Below are 14,068 nucleotides of genomic sequence, written 5' to 3'. Positions count from 1 at the left end.
GACGGTGTCTGGGAGCTGCCAGAGTAACAAAACCTCCCTTGTTTCCATCCCAGCTCCCAGCAGTGTGCTCCTGGGGCAGAGCTGTTTCCTCTGGTGGCCTGTTCCACTGCTGGATGCTGCACAGGCTGTCCCAGGGCTGCTCACAAAGAGAAAGACCCAAACAGGCAGTGGTTGCTAGAGTGCCTGTAAAACTGGGCTGCCTTTATAGCAAATGAGGTTCTGAGACACAGGTATTGAGAGCCCACCAGCTATTCACCAGCCTTCACAGAAGTAAACATGAATGCAGTTTATTTCTATTATTAACACACCTTTTATAGGGTTCTACAGGGTCCACGGGCAGAGCAAGTTACTACTGGCTAACACACACAGGTTTACATTCTTTCTCTTATACACAAGGATATTGTTTTGCTTTACTCTCTCTTCTGCAGGAAGGTTTCAAGGACTTTAGCCTTTAATATCACGACTTGTTTCAAAGACTGGTTTGTGCAGACAGGCCTTTACTAATATATAAAATATATCAACACACATGTGCTATCAAAATATGGAATAATCCCTCCTGACAAAGGCATGCTTGAGTTTTGTTCATATCTTTTCCTACTATATGAAATCTGGACGTTAAAGCACTTGGAAAGCAGACAGGACACAGCACAGAGTAAGAGATGTGAAGTTTAATATACTAATTTATATAATGCATGATACAGAGAAAATTATTTTACTATAGTTACATTTAAAATCAGGTTTGCATTTTAAGCTCTGCATGAATTTCTGCTCCAGGTTTTGATTCATAGATTCTGTCAGGACTAAGGGATAATCTCTTCTCACCTGTTAAAAAGCACAGCCCCTCAGATCTAGGCAGCAGCATACTAAAGACACAATCCTCATCAGAAGGACTTCAGTAAAAATCTGATACTACTTTGTAGCTTGTTTCCACCTCTAGACACTACAGATTACACCTTTTCCTTTGATAGGCTGAAATACAAGAAAGAAACGTAAGAAATAATTAATTTCACCTAAGAGCAGGGTTTAGAGGGGGACTTGCACAGCCTGAACCTCAGAGGATTGACTGGTACAAAGAACTGCTCAATTCCACACTCCTTGTAGAAGGTGCCAATCAAAACACGTGTGGGGTGTGTAAACACCAGAAAACACTATGAAACCTTTCCCACTGGAAGATTCTGATCAAACAGAAAAATAGTTTTTCCTATGGGTAGATGAGGTTATGATTTATATTTTTCCCAGTTTTTCTTAGAAAACACTTCATCTATCTTACCAGTAGCAGGAAGTAGGAAATTCTTTCTAACATTTCAAGTTTTTTTTATCAAATAGCTTTGTTTTGATGCTTTTTAAATAGAACTGTTTGAAACTATTCAGTTTATTAAGATATAGCTGGTGTTCAAACTGGGAAGAAATCAAATGGAATTTTATTGCTCAAACAACACATGAATGTGCATTAATTAAGAGGAGGAAATTCAGAAAGCCTCTTCCAAAAGTGAGAGCCATAGGAGCTTACATAAAGGAAGATTTAGAGAAAACAAAGGAAACTGATTTAGAGGAAGGGAGAGGAAAACTAAAGTGAGAGGGAAAAGATTGAAACAAGATAAAACCCTACAGGAAAGCAGCTGGTAATGTGCCTACATTGTGGACCTTGCACTAAATAACAGTTTCTGTGGCTGGTGATGCCCCAGGGGTGGTTTTGGAGGGTTAGAAATGCAGTGTGCCCTGGATGCTCATTGCCCACAGCCTGCTCCCAGTCAGGGCATCTCAAAATTCCCCTTCCTACAGCTGAGTTCCAGCTCTTCCTCCCACCATCCTTTGGGTAGGGAACTCCAGAGCTCAAATTTCCCTCCTGGGACTCAGAGGAGACCAACCAGGCTCACCATGGAACTGGAGTAACCATAACAAGCATGAGATAAATATCTAATAACCTCTCAACTCATTCAGTTCAGCGTGGTGTTATCAACAGTAGGAATCAGCATTAAACAATTAACATAAAAGAAGGAAATGCAAAATATTTCCAAAGAAGTCATTGAGGAGGATACATTCAACCTGAACAGAATTCATTGTGTCCTGCCTGGCAGCTCTCCTGGCTTCCAGTGTGCTGGGGAAAATTGGGATACACAAGGTTGGAGGATCACTAATGTTTTTTCTCTACTTTTTGCCCACCTGTGAGCCCCATCCTCCACCTCTGCTGGGGATGGATTTAAGGGATAGAGGGAAGGTCCTGATGTGTCCATATCCCTGGGAAAGACAGGAGCTGCCACAGACACTTCTTCACTCCACAGGCTTCACTGTGAATTTCCCCAATGTATTAAGATTTCAGTAGAGCACAAATGTCAAGGGAGGGCACAGAAGGGTTGCCCTGCTCTTAGGCATTGAATAATCTCATTTAGGGACAGCTATCAGTGCTGCTTTGGCCGTGTTAATTTTCTCTTCCTAAGTCAGCCTTCAGACACACAGCTTTTGTCTGCTGCTGTTATCAAGGCATTTGCATGCACTAATCCATGACAAATGGTTTCTTTGATGCACATCTGATTTCCTTGCTTGCCAACTAGAAAGAGATAATAGAAATAGCAAGAGAAACTAAATTAGAACTAAAGGAGTCATCTATTTGTTGGAGAAACTCAAAACAAGGTTAGGATAAACACCACCCAGGCAGCTGGCTTAATGGAGAAAGCCCTGAGATTTCAGCTGAGGAAACACGGTTTCTAATTACCTGGAGGGGGAAAAAAAAGCTGCATTTTAAAGCCTCACAAAGAGATATTGGTGGGAGCTGGCTTAGACACAGTCATTCTCTGTCAGATCCTGCCCCAGCACACTGAAAACAATTACAAACTCAAAACCCTCTGTGAGCATCAACTCATCCCTTGGGGTTTTCTGTTTAACACAGCAGTGACTTCTGGCTGGCTGACCACCCAAATTTGAAAGCACTCCATGCAAGGAACCAAGTAGAGGAATTTAATGTGTTAATGAAAGTCACAGTAAATTGTGTTAGCTTAGATGTGAGAGCTTATGATTAAAGCACGATTTTCCCCCAGATCTCTGCAGTTTAATGAAAAATGTGTCCTCGTATTAAAAAAGGGCAACTTCTGATAACACCAGACCCACTTTAATTTCAGTGCTGCTCTAAACCAAAACAAGAACTCGTACCAGAAGAACACACAAGACCCTCTTCATGTTCACCCTGGTACTGAATTTGAACTTTTTGGTCTTGATTCCTCTTGGAAAAGAAGCTGACCTGAATTTATGCTTCCAGAGAGGATTTATGCCTTTATCAGGATGATGGCTTCTTTTGGGTAGCTGTTAATACCTACACAGATAATTATTTTTCCCCAAAAAATACCAAGGCAGGAATAAAGAAGTCACAAAGAACCACTTTTTAAAGTTTCAACTTAGGAGAGTGATTCTTAAAAACAAACAAAACCCACAAATATTAAGTCCTCAGAATTTCCTACTGAGTTCCAATTTTGGCTTTAAAACATGAAATAAGCTGATGTTCAAAGGTTTCTGAACTGTAAAATTAGCCAATTTTTAAACACATGATAGAAAGCATAGGAATTACTATATCATGGAAATAAAATAATGTCATTTTTAATGAATATACTTATCTAATCATATTTCAGTGTATTTTACCATACCTCACTTATCCTCAGCACCTTTAGCCAGTCCAGAAATGAAGCTAAGGTCTTGTCTAAAATGTGTTTTTTTCAAAATGCAGTGTTCAGAACACGACCTTAATGATAGTTTCAGTGTTATTTGATCTCATTTCTGTCTGGTTTTTGGTTTTATTTAAGTTCTGAATGATTCAGAATGTGAACACTTACTTTTTAATATGTTTATATAGGCAAATATATGAACTACAGATACTTTTATACTCTTGAACACAGTCAAAGTCACCAGTGTGTTACTGAGATTCCTGGACAGTGTGTAAGAAAGAGGTGCTAACCAATAAGTTCCCTTCATTTCTGCATGTTCTTTTAAGAAACAAACATATAAATCAATGAAACCAATTTTCCAAATAAAATGTCCTTGCTTGCTCTCAACCACTTAATTAAACACCATTAACTCTAGTTTGTTTTGGCAACTAATTAATGTCATGATCAAATATAAATAGACTCTGCAAGAAAAGATTATAATTAATAAATCCTGCACAACACAGTACAATTGCACTGAAGCCTTGCTTGCCAGAAATATTTAGCAGCAGTTTTGGAGAGCATTAATGAGGACAGCAAAAATAAAGTTTTATCAGGATGTGCAGTTTAGATCCTGAGGCTCTTGCCTGCACCCAGGCTGATCTGTAGAGCCTTTGATTGCTGACATTATTTACAATACAGAAAAATCACAGTCCCAGGTTCCTCACTTTCCAGCAAACTGATATGTACATTCATAGGAGCTTTTAATCAAGTTCTCCACAGATGTAACTTTCACTTGTACACAGTTTAATTGACAGCATATTTTGCTCCCTGTTTTTTTGGTAGGTTCAAAATGAGGGTTCTTGTTTCAGATTTGTCAGCTACAGAAAACTAAATTAATCCAGTAGGATCTTTGGATCATGCAAGAGGATGGATTAAAAGCATTCTTTAATCTGAACCAACAGCTCTCCTGATAATCAAGAGACAAGGATCACCATTTAAGCTGATTTTTAATTGCCTATTCATTTAGCAAGAGTTAAGGTACGTGGTATAGAAATAAAACTTAACTGTTCATGGAAGAAATATTTGTGCCCAATTCCAAAAATCTCCTAGCATGTGTGGCTGGGTGGGGGCTGCACATGGAGAGCAGGTTATTCCCTGGGTTATTTGGAACTCAGAGACACTGCACCACATTGAGGGCACCCATCCCAGACAACAGATTGCTTATGCACTTGCTGATTCTCAAGGAATCACTTTCACATCATCCAAAAACCAGTAAAATTTTCCATTCCTGCCATCAATTCAGTTCCCAAGCCAAGCTGTTTTCTCAAAATTAGGATTACAGTGGAATAGTAGGACACAGCTATTGATTATCATGATAGTAACAGTGATCCTGAACCCTGCTGTCACTGGAGGGACCTTTCAGGAAGGACAGGAGTGTTTTCTTTACCCACTGTGAAGGAAAACAGGAAAACCATTATTCCAAAAGAAATACAGAAGGCAAGAGAGATGTCAAAAAACAATCTAAATAGAGCGTAGAAACATGAGTCACAGAAACCTTGGGCTTTGTAACTTCATTCAGCTTAATTTACACCCCCGATTCCCCATTGTGCATCACTGCCTGAGTCTCATAAATTTAGATTCCAACTGTGCTGCAGTCCTCGTGGTCCCTACCCAGGGCACGATGAACAGAAAGCTCCAGCATCACTCCCATGCAAAGGAATAAGTTCAGCTGGAGAAAGCTGTTCTGCACAGGGCATCTGAAAACAGTGAAAAAATGCTGAGTTCCACCAGGAAAAATAATCTTGCTCACAGCAAAGGTTGGTTTCACAGAGTGGAAAGAAAAACATTCAAAAGGAAATTATAGACAGTACAGGATAAAATAATATCAAACTTAAGGGGAAAACACATCAATCTTGTGAAGCAATGCACTTGAATATTACTTTTTAAAATATAAATGAGCCTTGGACTAAAGCAGGCTAATCATTAAGGGCATGCTTCTGATGTTATCAGCAGAAATACTTCAGTGCAGAGCGATGTAGTTCGCCTTTGGGGTTTATATTTGTAGGTGCCAAATTTTCCTTGGGACTTAACCACTACAGAATGAATTCTCCCAGTCTTTAACACCACCACAGCGAGCTACAAATAGTGGTGTGCACTGAAAGGTCCCTGCATGAGTCACCAGGGCCCCAAGGCTGCACTTGGAGAGGGAGGCTCAGACGTGGGAGCAGGAGATGCTGCTGGGGCCAACAACAGCAAGAGGAGCTCTCTGGTCCCAGTTTCCCCAGGGCAGCTCCTGCCATGACAGGAGGGATTTGCTTTGCATCGAGCATCTTCCTGCAGAGAGGCCTGAGGAAGAGCTGCAGAGGCACAGGATGGGGACAGGAGTGTGGCCAGCAGGAAGGGCAGAGCTGGGGGACTAAAGCAGAGTGCAGAGAGCATGAGTGCAGAGCACTGACAGCATCCCACTGTCCCTCTGTGAGCTCCTTGGCACTGCTGCTCGGCACAAGGGGTGCAGTGAGGGGGTGCCCTCCCAGGGAAGGTCCATCCTGGGGAAGTCACCCTCCCAGGGAATGCAGCCATGCTTCCAGCAGCTCCTGGGAGCCTCCCTGGGCACTGTGGGCTGCTCAGGGCCCCTCTGCACACCTGGGCTGCTCTTCACAGTCCATCGAGCTGCAACACCGCTGCCCAAAGCTTGCTCCATCTCCCTGGATCTCCAGCAGCAAGGCATCGTGTTCAGCAGTGTGCCTGTGACAGCTCTCCACCTGCACCAAGCTGTGAGGATCTCAGCTTCCCTTCTCCTCCTGCCACTGGCTGGTCAGATCCCTGGCAATGCCAACCTATCCCTTCTCCTTTATCTCCCTGTGCCTCAGGCAACAGCTTACAGACCCCAAAAACCCCCAGGGCAAACCCTGTCTGCAAGCACGCCCTGGAGCCATGCTGGTTTTGTTTCAGAGGTTTGATTTTTTTCAGGAAAAAAATAAATCAAAAAATCAAAATCACAATGTGCAATACTTCTGATCAAGTCTGCTGCTGTAAACAAGTGCATCACACAAGCACAGCAGGCAGCTCATTGCCATCATGCTGCTAGAAACCCTACCTCATGCTTAAGTGTTGATTTTGTCACATCACTTCTCTTCCTAAACAAAAACGTGTCCACATACATCCAAATGTATTTTGTATGTGACCAGGAACACAGTAGGTACTTACAACCTGGATTTCTTCACTTAGCAGTTGGTAATTTCACATTTTCAAGAGCAGCCTGTGAAGGCCAGGTGTGTATAACAAAGGTATCACAAGGGAGATCTTTCCAGTGAGTGACTGGAATGGCTCGTTGTGAGCAGGATTTTCTGATTGTGAATAAACCAGGGCACTGTGGTGCTTCCTATGCACTTGCTGGTATAAATGAAAATGGAATCAGACCTTAGAACTTAAAAATTTGCTCCTTTTAATTAACACAGCAAGAAACAATAGCTGTCACCTTTCATGGCCACGGCTGGCTGTGTTCCTGCCTGGCAATTTGAACATTGTATACTGAAGGCAACAGTTTGCATTCACACCATGTGATTAATGAAACACAATTCTTGCTAATCATAGAAACTTTTATATATTAACTACCTGGTGCCACACTTGCTTCTGTCAACACCAAGAGCAAAAATCCTGCTGAACTCACCTTCCAAATCTCAATTGTTCTACAAAGTAGAGACACATTTTATTTACACTTTCCTGAGGAATTAGATTCAAAACCCTGTCTGTTTTGAACTGAATAGCCACATATATGAGGCATATGAAAATAGAAGACCTTTTGAAATGTGAAAATATGCAGTTTACCCCAAGGCTATAAAAAAATCAGTGGGAAGGCCAAGATCAGAACTAAGACATTTTTTGCTCACAGCCACAGACTACAGTTTCTGCAAAATGCTGTCTACTGAGAAACATGCTCAGAGCATCCTTAGGTTGATGTTCCTTGTTAGTTGCTGCAGAATTGCTTTGAGACTGATTTTTCCATCTCATAATATGTAGTACAGAGAATCACTTCTTGAGAAGATTTTTAATAGGCACATCATTAACTACTGTCACAATAAAAGGTACTTCGTGTTTAGCATCATAAAATTCCAGCCTTGATTCAGTCCATGATTTCTTCCTCTGAACAGGCCTATTTTTAATTAACATATTTGCAAATGTCAGCAGTGCTACAGAGGGTACTTTCTTTTGCTTGTGTCTGCCTTACATCATCACACTGCACACAAGACTAACTTGGTGTGTACCTAATCCTTTTGCATAAACTTACAGGTGAATCCTGTATCCTTCCAAGTAACACATGTTCAGTGCTGTCACCTATGATTAGCTGACAGATCCAATACCTTGTCATGGAACAAAGTCAAAATTTTGCAAAGAATTACATGATTGAAAGGGTGATGGCTGTTTTTTGTGTTTTTTTAACTTGAATCTTGTTCTTTGCTAATATCTTGTTGTGTCACCAAATCCCAGCATCTGCTTCCTACTGCTGGGAGGGTCAATCCTGTCAATCAGATGATCAATGAACTATCACAGGCACTCAGATAACTCTGCAAATCACATGTCCACTCTAACCCCTCAGGCCAATTCAACAGCCCTACAACTGTGTGTATCTTAAAGACTAAAACAACCAGTGTGGAATTCTTTCCATTACCACTGTTTCTTCTTAAATCACACAGAAATGACAAGCTTGCAAAGAAGATGGAGATTTGTTTCCACATAAAGTTATTTCCTGTGAATGCTTTCACACATCCTTTGCCTAACATGATTTTTGTGAAAATGAAATATAGTCATAAAAACCCTGCAGAAAGCCATGAGTATTGCCCAAGGGGAATTACACTGCAATGGGGTTCTGCAGGTTTACTCCCAGGTCTCCTCCTCCTCCTCACCCATCCAAGCCAAAAGGAGCAGGCACCAATACTTAAGGGCACTAAAAAGCAGCACTCAAACTTCCCACTAATGAGACAAGAAGGAATTAATGAACAGGCACAAATAATACAGCATCATTCATCTTATAAGCAAGCAGTATTTACTATGGCCTTCCTACCTGTGCTCACCTGTCAACATTTCACAGAAAATAAAGCTACAGTCAATCACAAATATTGTCATGTAGGGCAGTTTATCACATTTGTTTCCAGGTTCATACCTTCTGCTAAGTCATCTAACTGAATAAAGTAGTACTGAATTATAAAAATGAAAAATTATACTGCACTGGAAAGAGGCTTTAAGCTTTTGTGATTGCACAGAGTGTAAAAACCTATTGCAGCCCATTCAGACACTTGCTTAAGAAAGTTTCAGGGAGGAAACAAAAAAAATCAAAAAAAAAAGATCAAGCTCAGAAATCTCTGATGATAAACTAACCTTTTAATATTTTGCCCTTGATTTCCAGGGTTTCAAACTGGATTAACTGCCACGGTCCAGATGGATATATTCACTGTGCTAATCCACTGTGTTCGCTTCAAGTTTATTATGCTAAATACACTCCAAGAGGATTTTATCTTTTACCTGCACCTTCCTGTGCTCAGTGAGACTCTTCTATTCATCAAGCATGAGAAGCACAAGATGGGGTGGAACCTGCCTTTTTAATTATCTTGTACCAAAGTGGCCCCATGATGGAGATGAACTGCTCAAATTCTCTTATTTTAGAGCAGCTCATTATCTATGGAAGATCACAAACTGAAGGAAAAGGTATGCTGAGCATGCTATTGATTACAGCTCTATTTGTCATGATTCAGTAAGTTGAAATTTCATACACCAAATATTAAATTACTGAAATTATGCTTTGGCTCATCTGCATCCATTTTTTATTCACTTTTATTTGGCTGAACATTTTAATCTTACTTACACAGTTTCCAACTAAAAGTAAACTACGCATTCCTAATAATATAAATATGAAAAATAGGGTGTGCTCAGGGACTGCAGTTGAATACATTAAAATCACTCAATTTGCTAGTTAACATATTTCCATCCCTTTTATGTACAACCTTTCACATTTAGTTGGCAGACTGCAAATTCACGGCCTTATAAAAAAAACCACTGTCTTGATTTTCTGTTGTGACAGCAGAAATTGTCCAAAATATTTAAGAGTTTCCCTAAAGGACACTCACTGGCTGGTTCTTCCCAGGTGCAGCACAATCTGAATTCGAGGTGAACATCATGTCAAATTCCAGTCATCTGTCAGTGTAGTGGATTATTTCTTGAGAGACTGAAATTGGCTGCCTGGGATCAGAACACCATCAATCTTGTTCATGTAGGGTGCAGAGAAGCTGCCTGAGCCAGGCTCGCAGGAGGGAAAGCTTGGCTGCTTCTAAGTAGGTGATGAGGCAGCTGTAAAACCTTCACTCTATCTGTAGCACATCCCTGAGTGAAAGATTTTGTCATTTTTCACATTTCCCCAACATTTGGTATGCATTCAGTGTCTTGCTGTTCTTGCTTCATAAAAAAGGTGATTTTTCAAGCTTAGGCAAATGTTGCAGAGCTCTGGTTCTGCCCAGCCCTCATTTTTTCTCATAATGTCACTTGTTTCAACCGATTCCATAAAATGATATTACATTTTCCTTTTACATATCTGCTTAGCTGGGCTGTTTTTTCCCCTTTCCTTCACTAGGGACACACTCAAATAACCAGCAGCATTACTAATAACTGCATTATAATAAATCTCTGCAAGTCCCACAGAAGTCCCTCACCCCTCAAACTTCAAGCACTCTCAAATATCCAGTACCAGGGGGTAAAGGTAACATCCTTGATTAATCTGATGCTCTAACATGGGCACTGAGACCTGGCCAAGCAAGGATTTTGGTCTATTCCTCTATTTAAGTTTTATTACAACAAACCAAGACGATGCCAATACCTGTGACCTCTGGGCAAGAAATGTACTTGGGGAAACTTTGAGTTTTAAAGTTGCTAAAGACCTGTCAAGACCATCTGTGTTTGAAGGGATGTCATTTGTTAAAAAAACCATTAAAATATTAATTACCACGTTGTAAAATGACTCATCACTGTGAGTTAACACTTTCCATCTTTCATTTCTACAACTCTTAAAGCCTCTCCCACCTTTTCTTTGGATTCAAATTTGGTTAAGTGACATTCTTGGCCCATTTTAAGCAGATGAAAATACTGTGCTAGAAAATGCCACCACCTCAATTTTTAGCATAGCACATTCTTCAAAGTGCAATTAGCAGTCGAAGGAGTTATGTGATACATTTCTATTAATAAAAACACAATAAAACCACAGCTGTGCTGTCCCTGCAGATGCAGCAGTCCAAGTGAGCTGTGTTCTCCACTGCTAACCTGTGGCATTGATTCTGCCTTTACAGGCATTGCACTCTATTCACAGTCCCAGGCCACGCTTTTACAACCCCATTAATTTTCAGAGGTAAACTTGAGACCCTCAGAATAAATGTGTCTCCTTTAACTCCTCTAAGGCAAACACCTGACCTCCAGCACACCCCCATGACCGAGGGAGGTTTGGTGCCAGTGGTTTAAGGAACAAACCCAAACCCAGTTTGGGTCAGATAAGTACAAAGTTCCACAAAGCTGTGTTTTCTGTCACAGAGTCCAAGTTCTACAGAAATTCCAAAACTTCACCATATGGGGAGGAGGGGAGAGAAAAATAAGGACTCAGAAACTGAACCATTACCCACAACAGGATTCTTAGGCTGGGAAATTGTTAGAAAATGACATTAAAGAATGATTGTCCCCACATTGGATTGGCAAAGCACAACACACATTAGACTCACCAAAAAACAGATGCTGTGCAATACAAAGGCAAGAAACTCATAAAACTTCAATGATAAAAAGAATTTTGATTAGTCAATCATTTGTCAAGACAGACACGAGCACGGGCAGAGAGCCTGCAAGCCCAGAGCTGAGCTCAGTCCTACCTGGTCTGTGCAGGTGATGCTGCTGGAAAGTGTGATGGAGGGACCCCTGACAGAGCAGCATTGCACAGGCACTTATCCACAAATACAGGACCCAGGACATTGCAGAGACCACTGCCATTCTCTAAACAAAATATTAGACACACATTATTATCTGATGCCTTACAGCACACACAATAAGTCAGCTTCCATTACAACAGTGTTTTTAATATTATTTTTTTCTTTTTCACTCCTTTTGCTAAATGTCTTTTGATTATTATTACCCCCTGCAGGATGCAATTGTTGTACAACAAAGGTCATGTCCAAAAAGGACAGCTGAGGTAAAGAGACATCAACACAGGAGCCTGGATAACTTTAATAATTCAGTGGTAAAAATCAAACTGTAATAATCTGAGGACTAAAAAAAACCCACAATATAAATAGAAGCTGGAAAATATTCTTGCACTGATCCATAGCTCAACTTACAGGAGAGTTAAAAATATAAACCAAATTATAAAAAATCACAACACCAGCTGGAAAAAACCAACATGATGTCCAGACAGTATCAAAGCTGCTCTAAACACATTGCAGAAAGGCATAAAACATCCTCAGATATCCAAGACATATTGCCAAAATACTCCATCCCCAAAACTAAAAAGACTGTTACTGACCCGGAAGGTAACAGTACATTGTTTGGTTTTTTGCTTTTGCAAGCATTAAATATTAATCATGCTTCCGTCTACCAAACAAAGTAATTGTTTCTCAGAATTATATTCTAATCCCCAGATGAAATCATCTTCCTTTTGTTAGACCTGTACATGTACAAGGACTGGAGTATGGCCAGACTGAATTTCAGATGCATTCTACAGAAGATTTGATGCTTTCACAAAGCAGATTGTGTCAAAATTTTAAAATTAATCCCTTTTCAAAATGAAAAGGCAATTTCTTTGTCTTCTGGTGCACTTGGCCATCCAGCGTAGACAACTGTGTTTTTTCATACTTGTGTTCATGCTGTACTAACTGCCTGAATTTCCCTCTGACTTGATAACTTCAGCAGCTTTTTCTCAGTTGCCTGCAAGGATCAGGAGCTTTGCAAGGCTCAGCTACGCTACACATCGTCCAGTTCCCTTAGCAGCACCTTCTGCTGCATTTCAGATGGCCAAATTAATCAAACTTCAGGCACTCTCCTCACTCAGCCAATGACGGGATGCTGCTCTCTATCTAATAATCCAATCAGCTGAACATCATTTTCACAGAGCAAGAAAGACTTTGAAAGATTAAATCTCTCACATGGAAAAAAATCATGTCTTTACAAAAAAAAAAAAAAAATCTGCATGCAATATCAGGGGATTTCTACAGTAGGAAGACGAACAATATTAAAATAGTGAAATGCTGTGGTAATGAAATATATGCATATAAATCCTTTTTTCGCCCCGATTTGAAAGCAGCAGAGTCTTTGGAAAGCTTTTTAAGTCTAATTAGTTGAAATGAACCACATAAATTGACAAGTATAATTAATAGAGAATACCAAAACATTATTTTGATCAGCATGAGGCTCTTCCTTTCTCTGTACTGAGTGCTTGATGCACTGCTTGGTGTACAATTAATTTCATTTCCAACTGTTTGCTTTGCAGTATACTATGCACTTTTTTTCCTCTCTTTTTAGACCTATTTATCTTGCAAAATATATTCAACCTCCTCAGATCAGGGAGCTCCCGGGAGGCTTCCCGTGTCTTCAGGAATTAACACCTTCTTGTCATAATTGGTGCTCCCGTGCTTTTTATACCACAAGGCAAAGGGAAAGGTGAGTCTCACTCAGAGGAATTTCAGGTATTCAGGTTATTTAAACTGAACTTTAAAAATCCCAGTCAAAGAGCAAAACTTCCACAACCTGCTAAATATGCTCCTGTGTCTTTCCTCAGGCATCATGTTCTTAGCACACGGACAGCAGACTTACTTTTACCCACTCAGGCTTTATTATCAGCTTTTTCTGGGTTTTTAAAAACATAAAAACCTCTCTCAAACTGCGTTATTTCAAACTACCTTTGCTCAAACCCGGTAATCCTTACAAACATTTCTTCATGCACTCATTCATCAGCAAACTGTCACACACACAGTTTTACCCAGAGATCATCTTATCATTAGTATAGAAACACAGCAGTGAATATTTTCCATTTATTATCTGGTGAGTTCCAGATCTGCTTTCTGAATCTTAAATCCTGAGGACGCTCCTTACCTGAGTAATCCAACCAAGAGCAGAGCACTCTAGTAGTGTTCATCGGAAAGATCTAATACTTTTTTAAATCCATCTGTACCACAATAAGGGATTTCTTTTACAGCTTCCCAATAATCTTCTTTATCAGGATTAAAAGTAGAAAAAAAAAAATTTAAAAAATCTCTTTTTCGTTACAAATCCTGTTTCCAGAGTAAAGAAGACATCTGAGCTCTCAGACTGCCGTCAGAAAAGTGGCCAAGGTTTGAGGGGTGGAAACCTTCTCATTTTCACCTTTAAATCATTTCCTAGCATCCCCTTGTGCTTGGCGAGCCCTTTGAAGTGATCTT

General features: G+C 40.2%; 1 protein-coding gene across 2 annotated transcripts in view; it reads right to left on the bottom strand.

Moving 5' to 3' along the window:
• Positions 1–13,840, bottom strand: part of TAFA1 (TAFA chemokine like family member 1) — a 219,641-nt gene extending 205,801 nt beyond the window's left edge. For both annotated transcript variants that reach the window (XM_058845354.1, XM_058845355.1), the window contains exons 1-2: positions 13,743–13,840; positions 11,531–11,651 (exon numbers count right to left, since the gene is read on the bottom strand). In XM_058845354.1, the coding sequence (XP_058701337.1) occupies positions 11,531–11,648 (118 nt within the window). In that variant the 5' untranslated portion in view covers positions 11,649–11,651; positions 13,743–13,840. The remainder of the gene's footprint in view (positions 1–11,530; positions 11,652–13,742) is intronic.
• Between the last annotated feature and the right edge of the window lie 228 nt (positions 13,841–14,068).

Source organism: Poecile atricapillus, chromosome 9 (assembly GCF_030490865.1).
Source record: "Poecile atricapillus isolate bPoeAtr1 chromosome 9, bPoeAtr1.hap1, whole genome shotgun sequence".
Taxonomy (NCBI): domain Eukaryota; kingdom Metazoa; phylum Chordata; class Aves; order Passeriformes; family Paridae; genus Poecile; species Poecile atricapillus.
The sequence above is the reverse complement of the archived record's forward strand: the minus strand, read 5'-3'. Positions and strand labels throughout refer to the sequence as shown.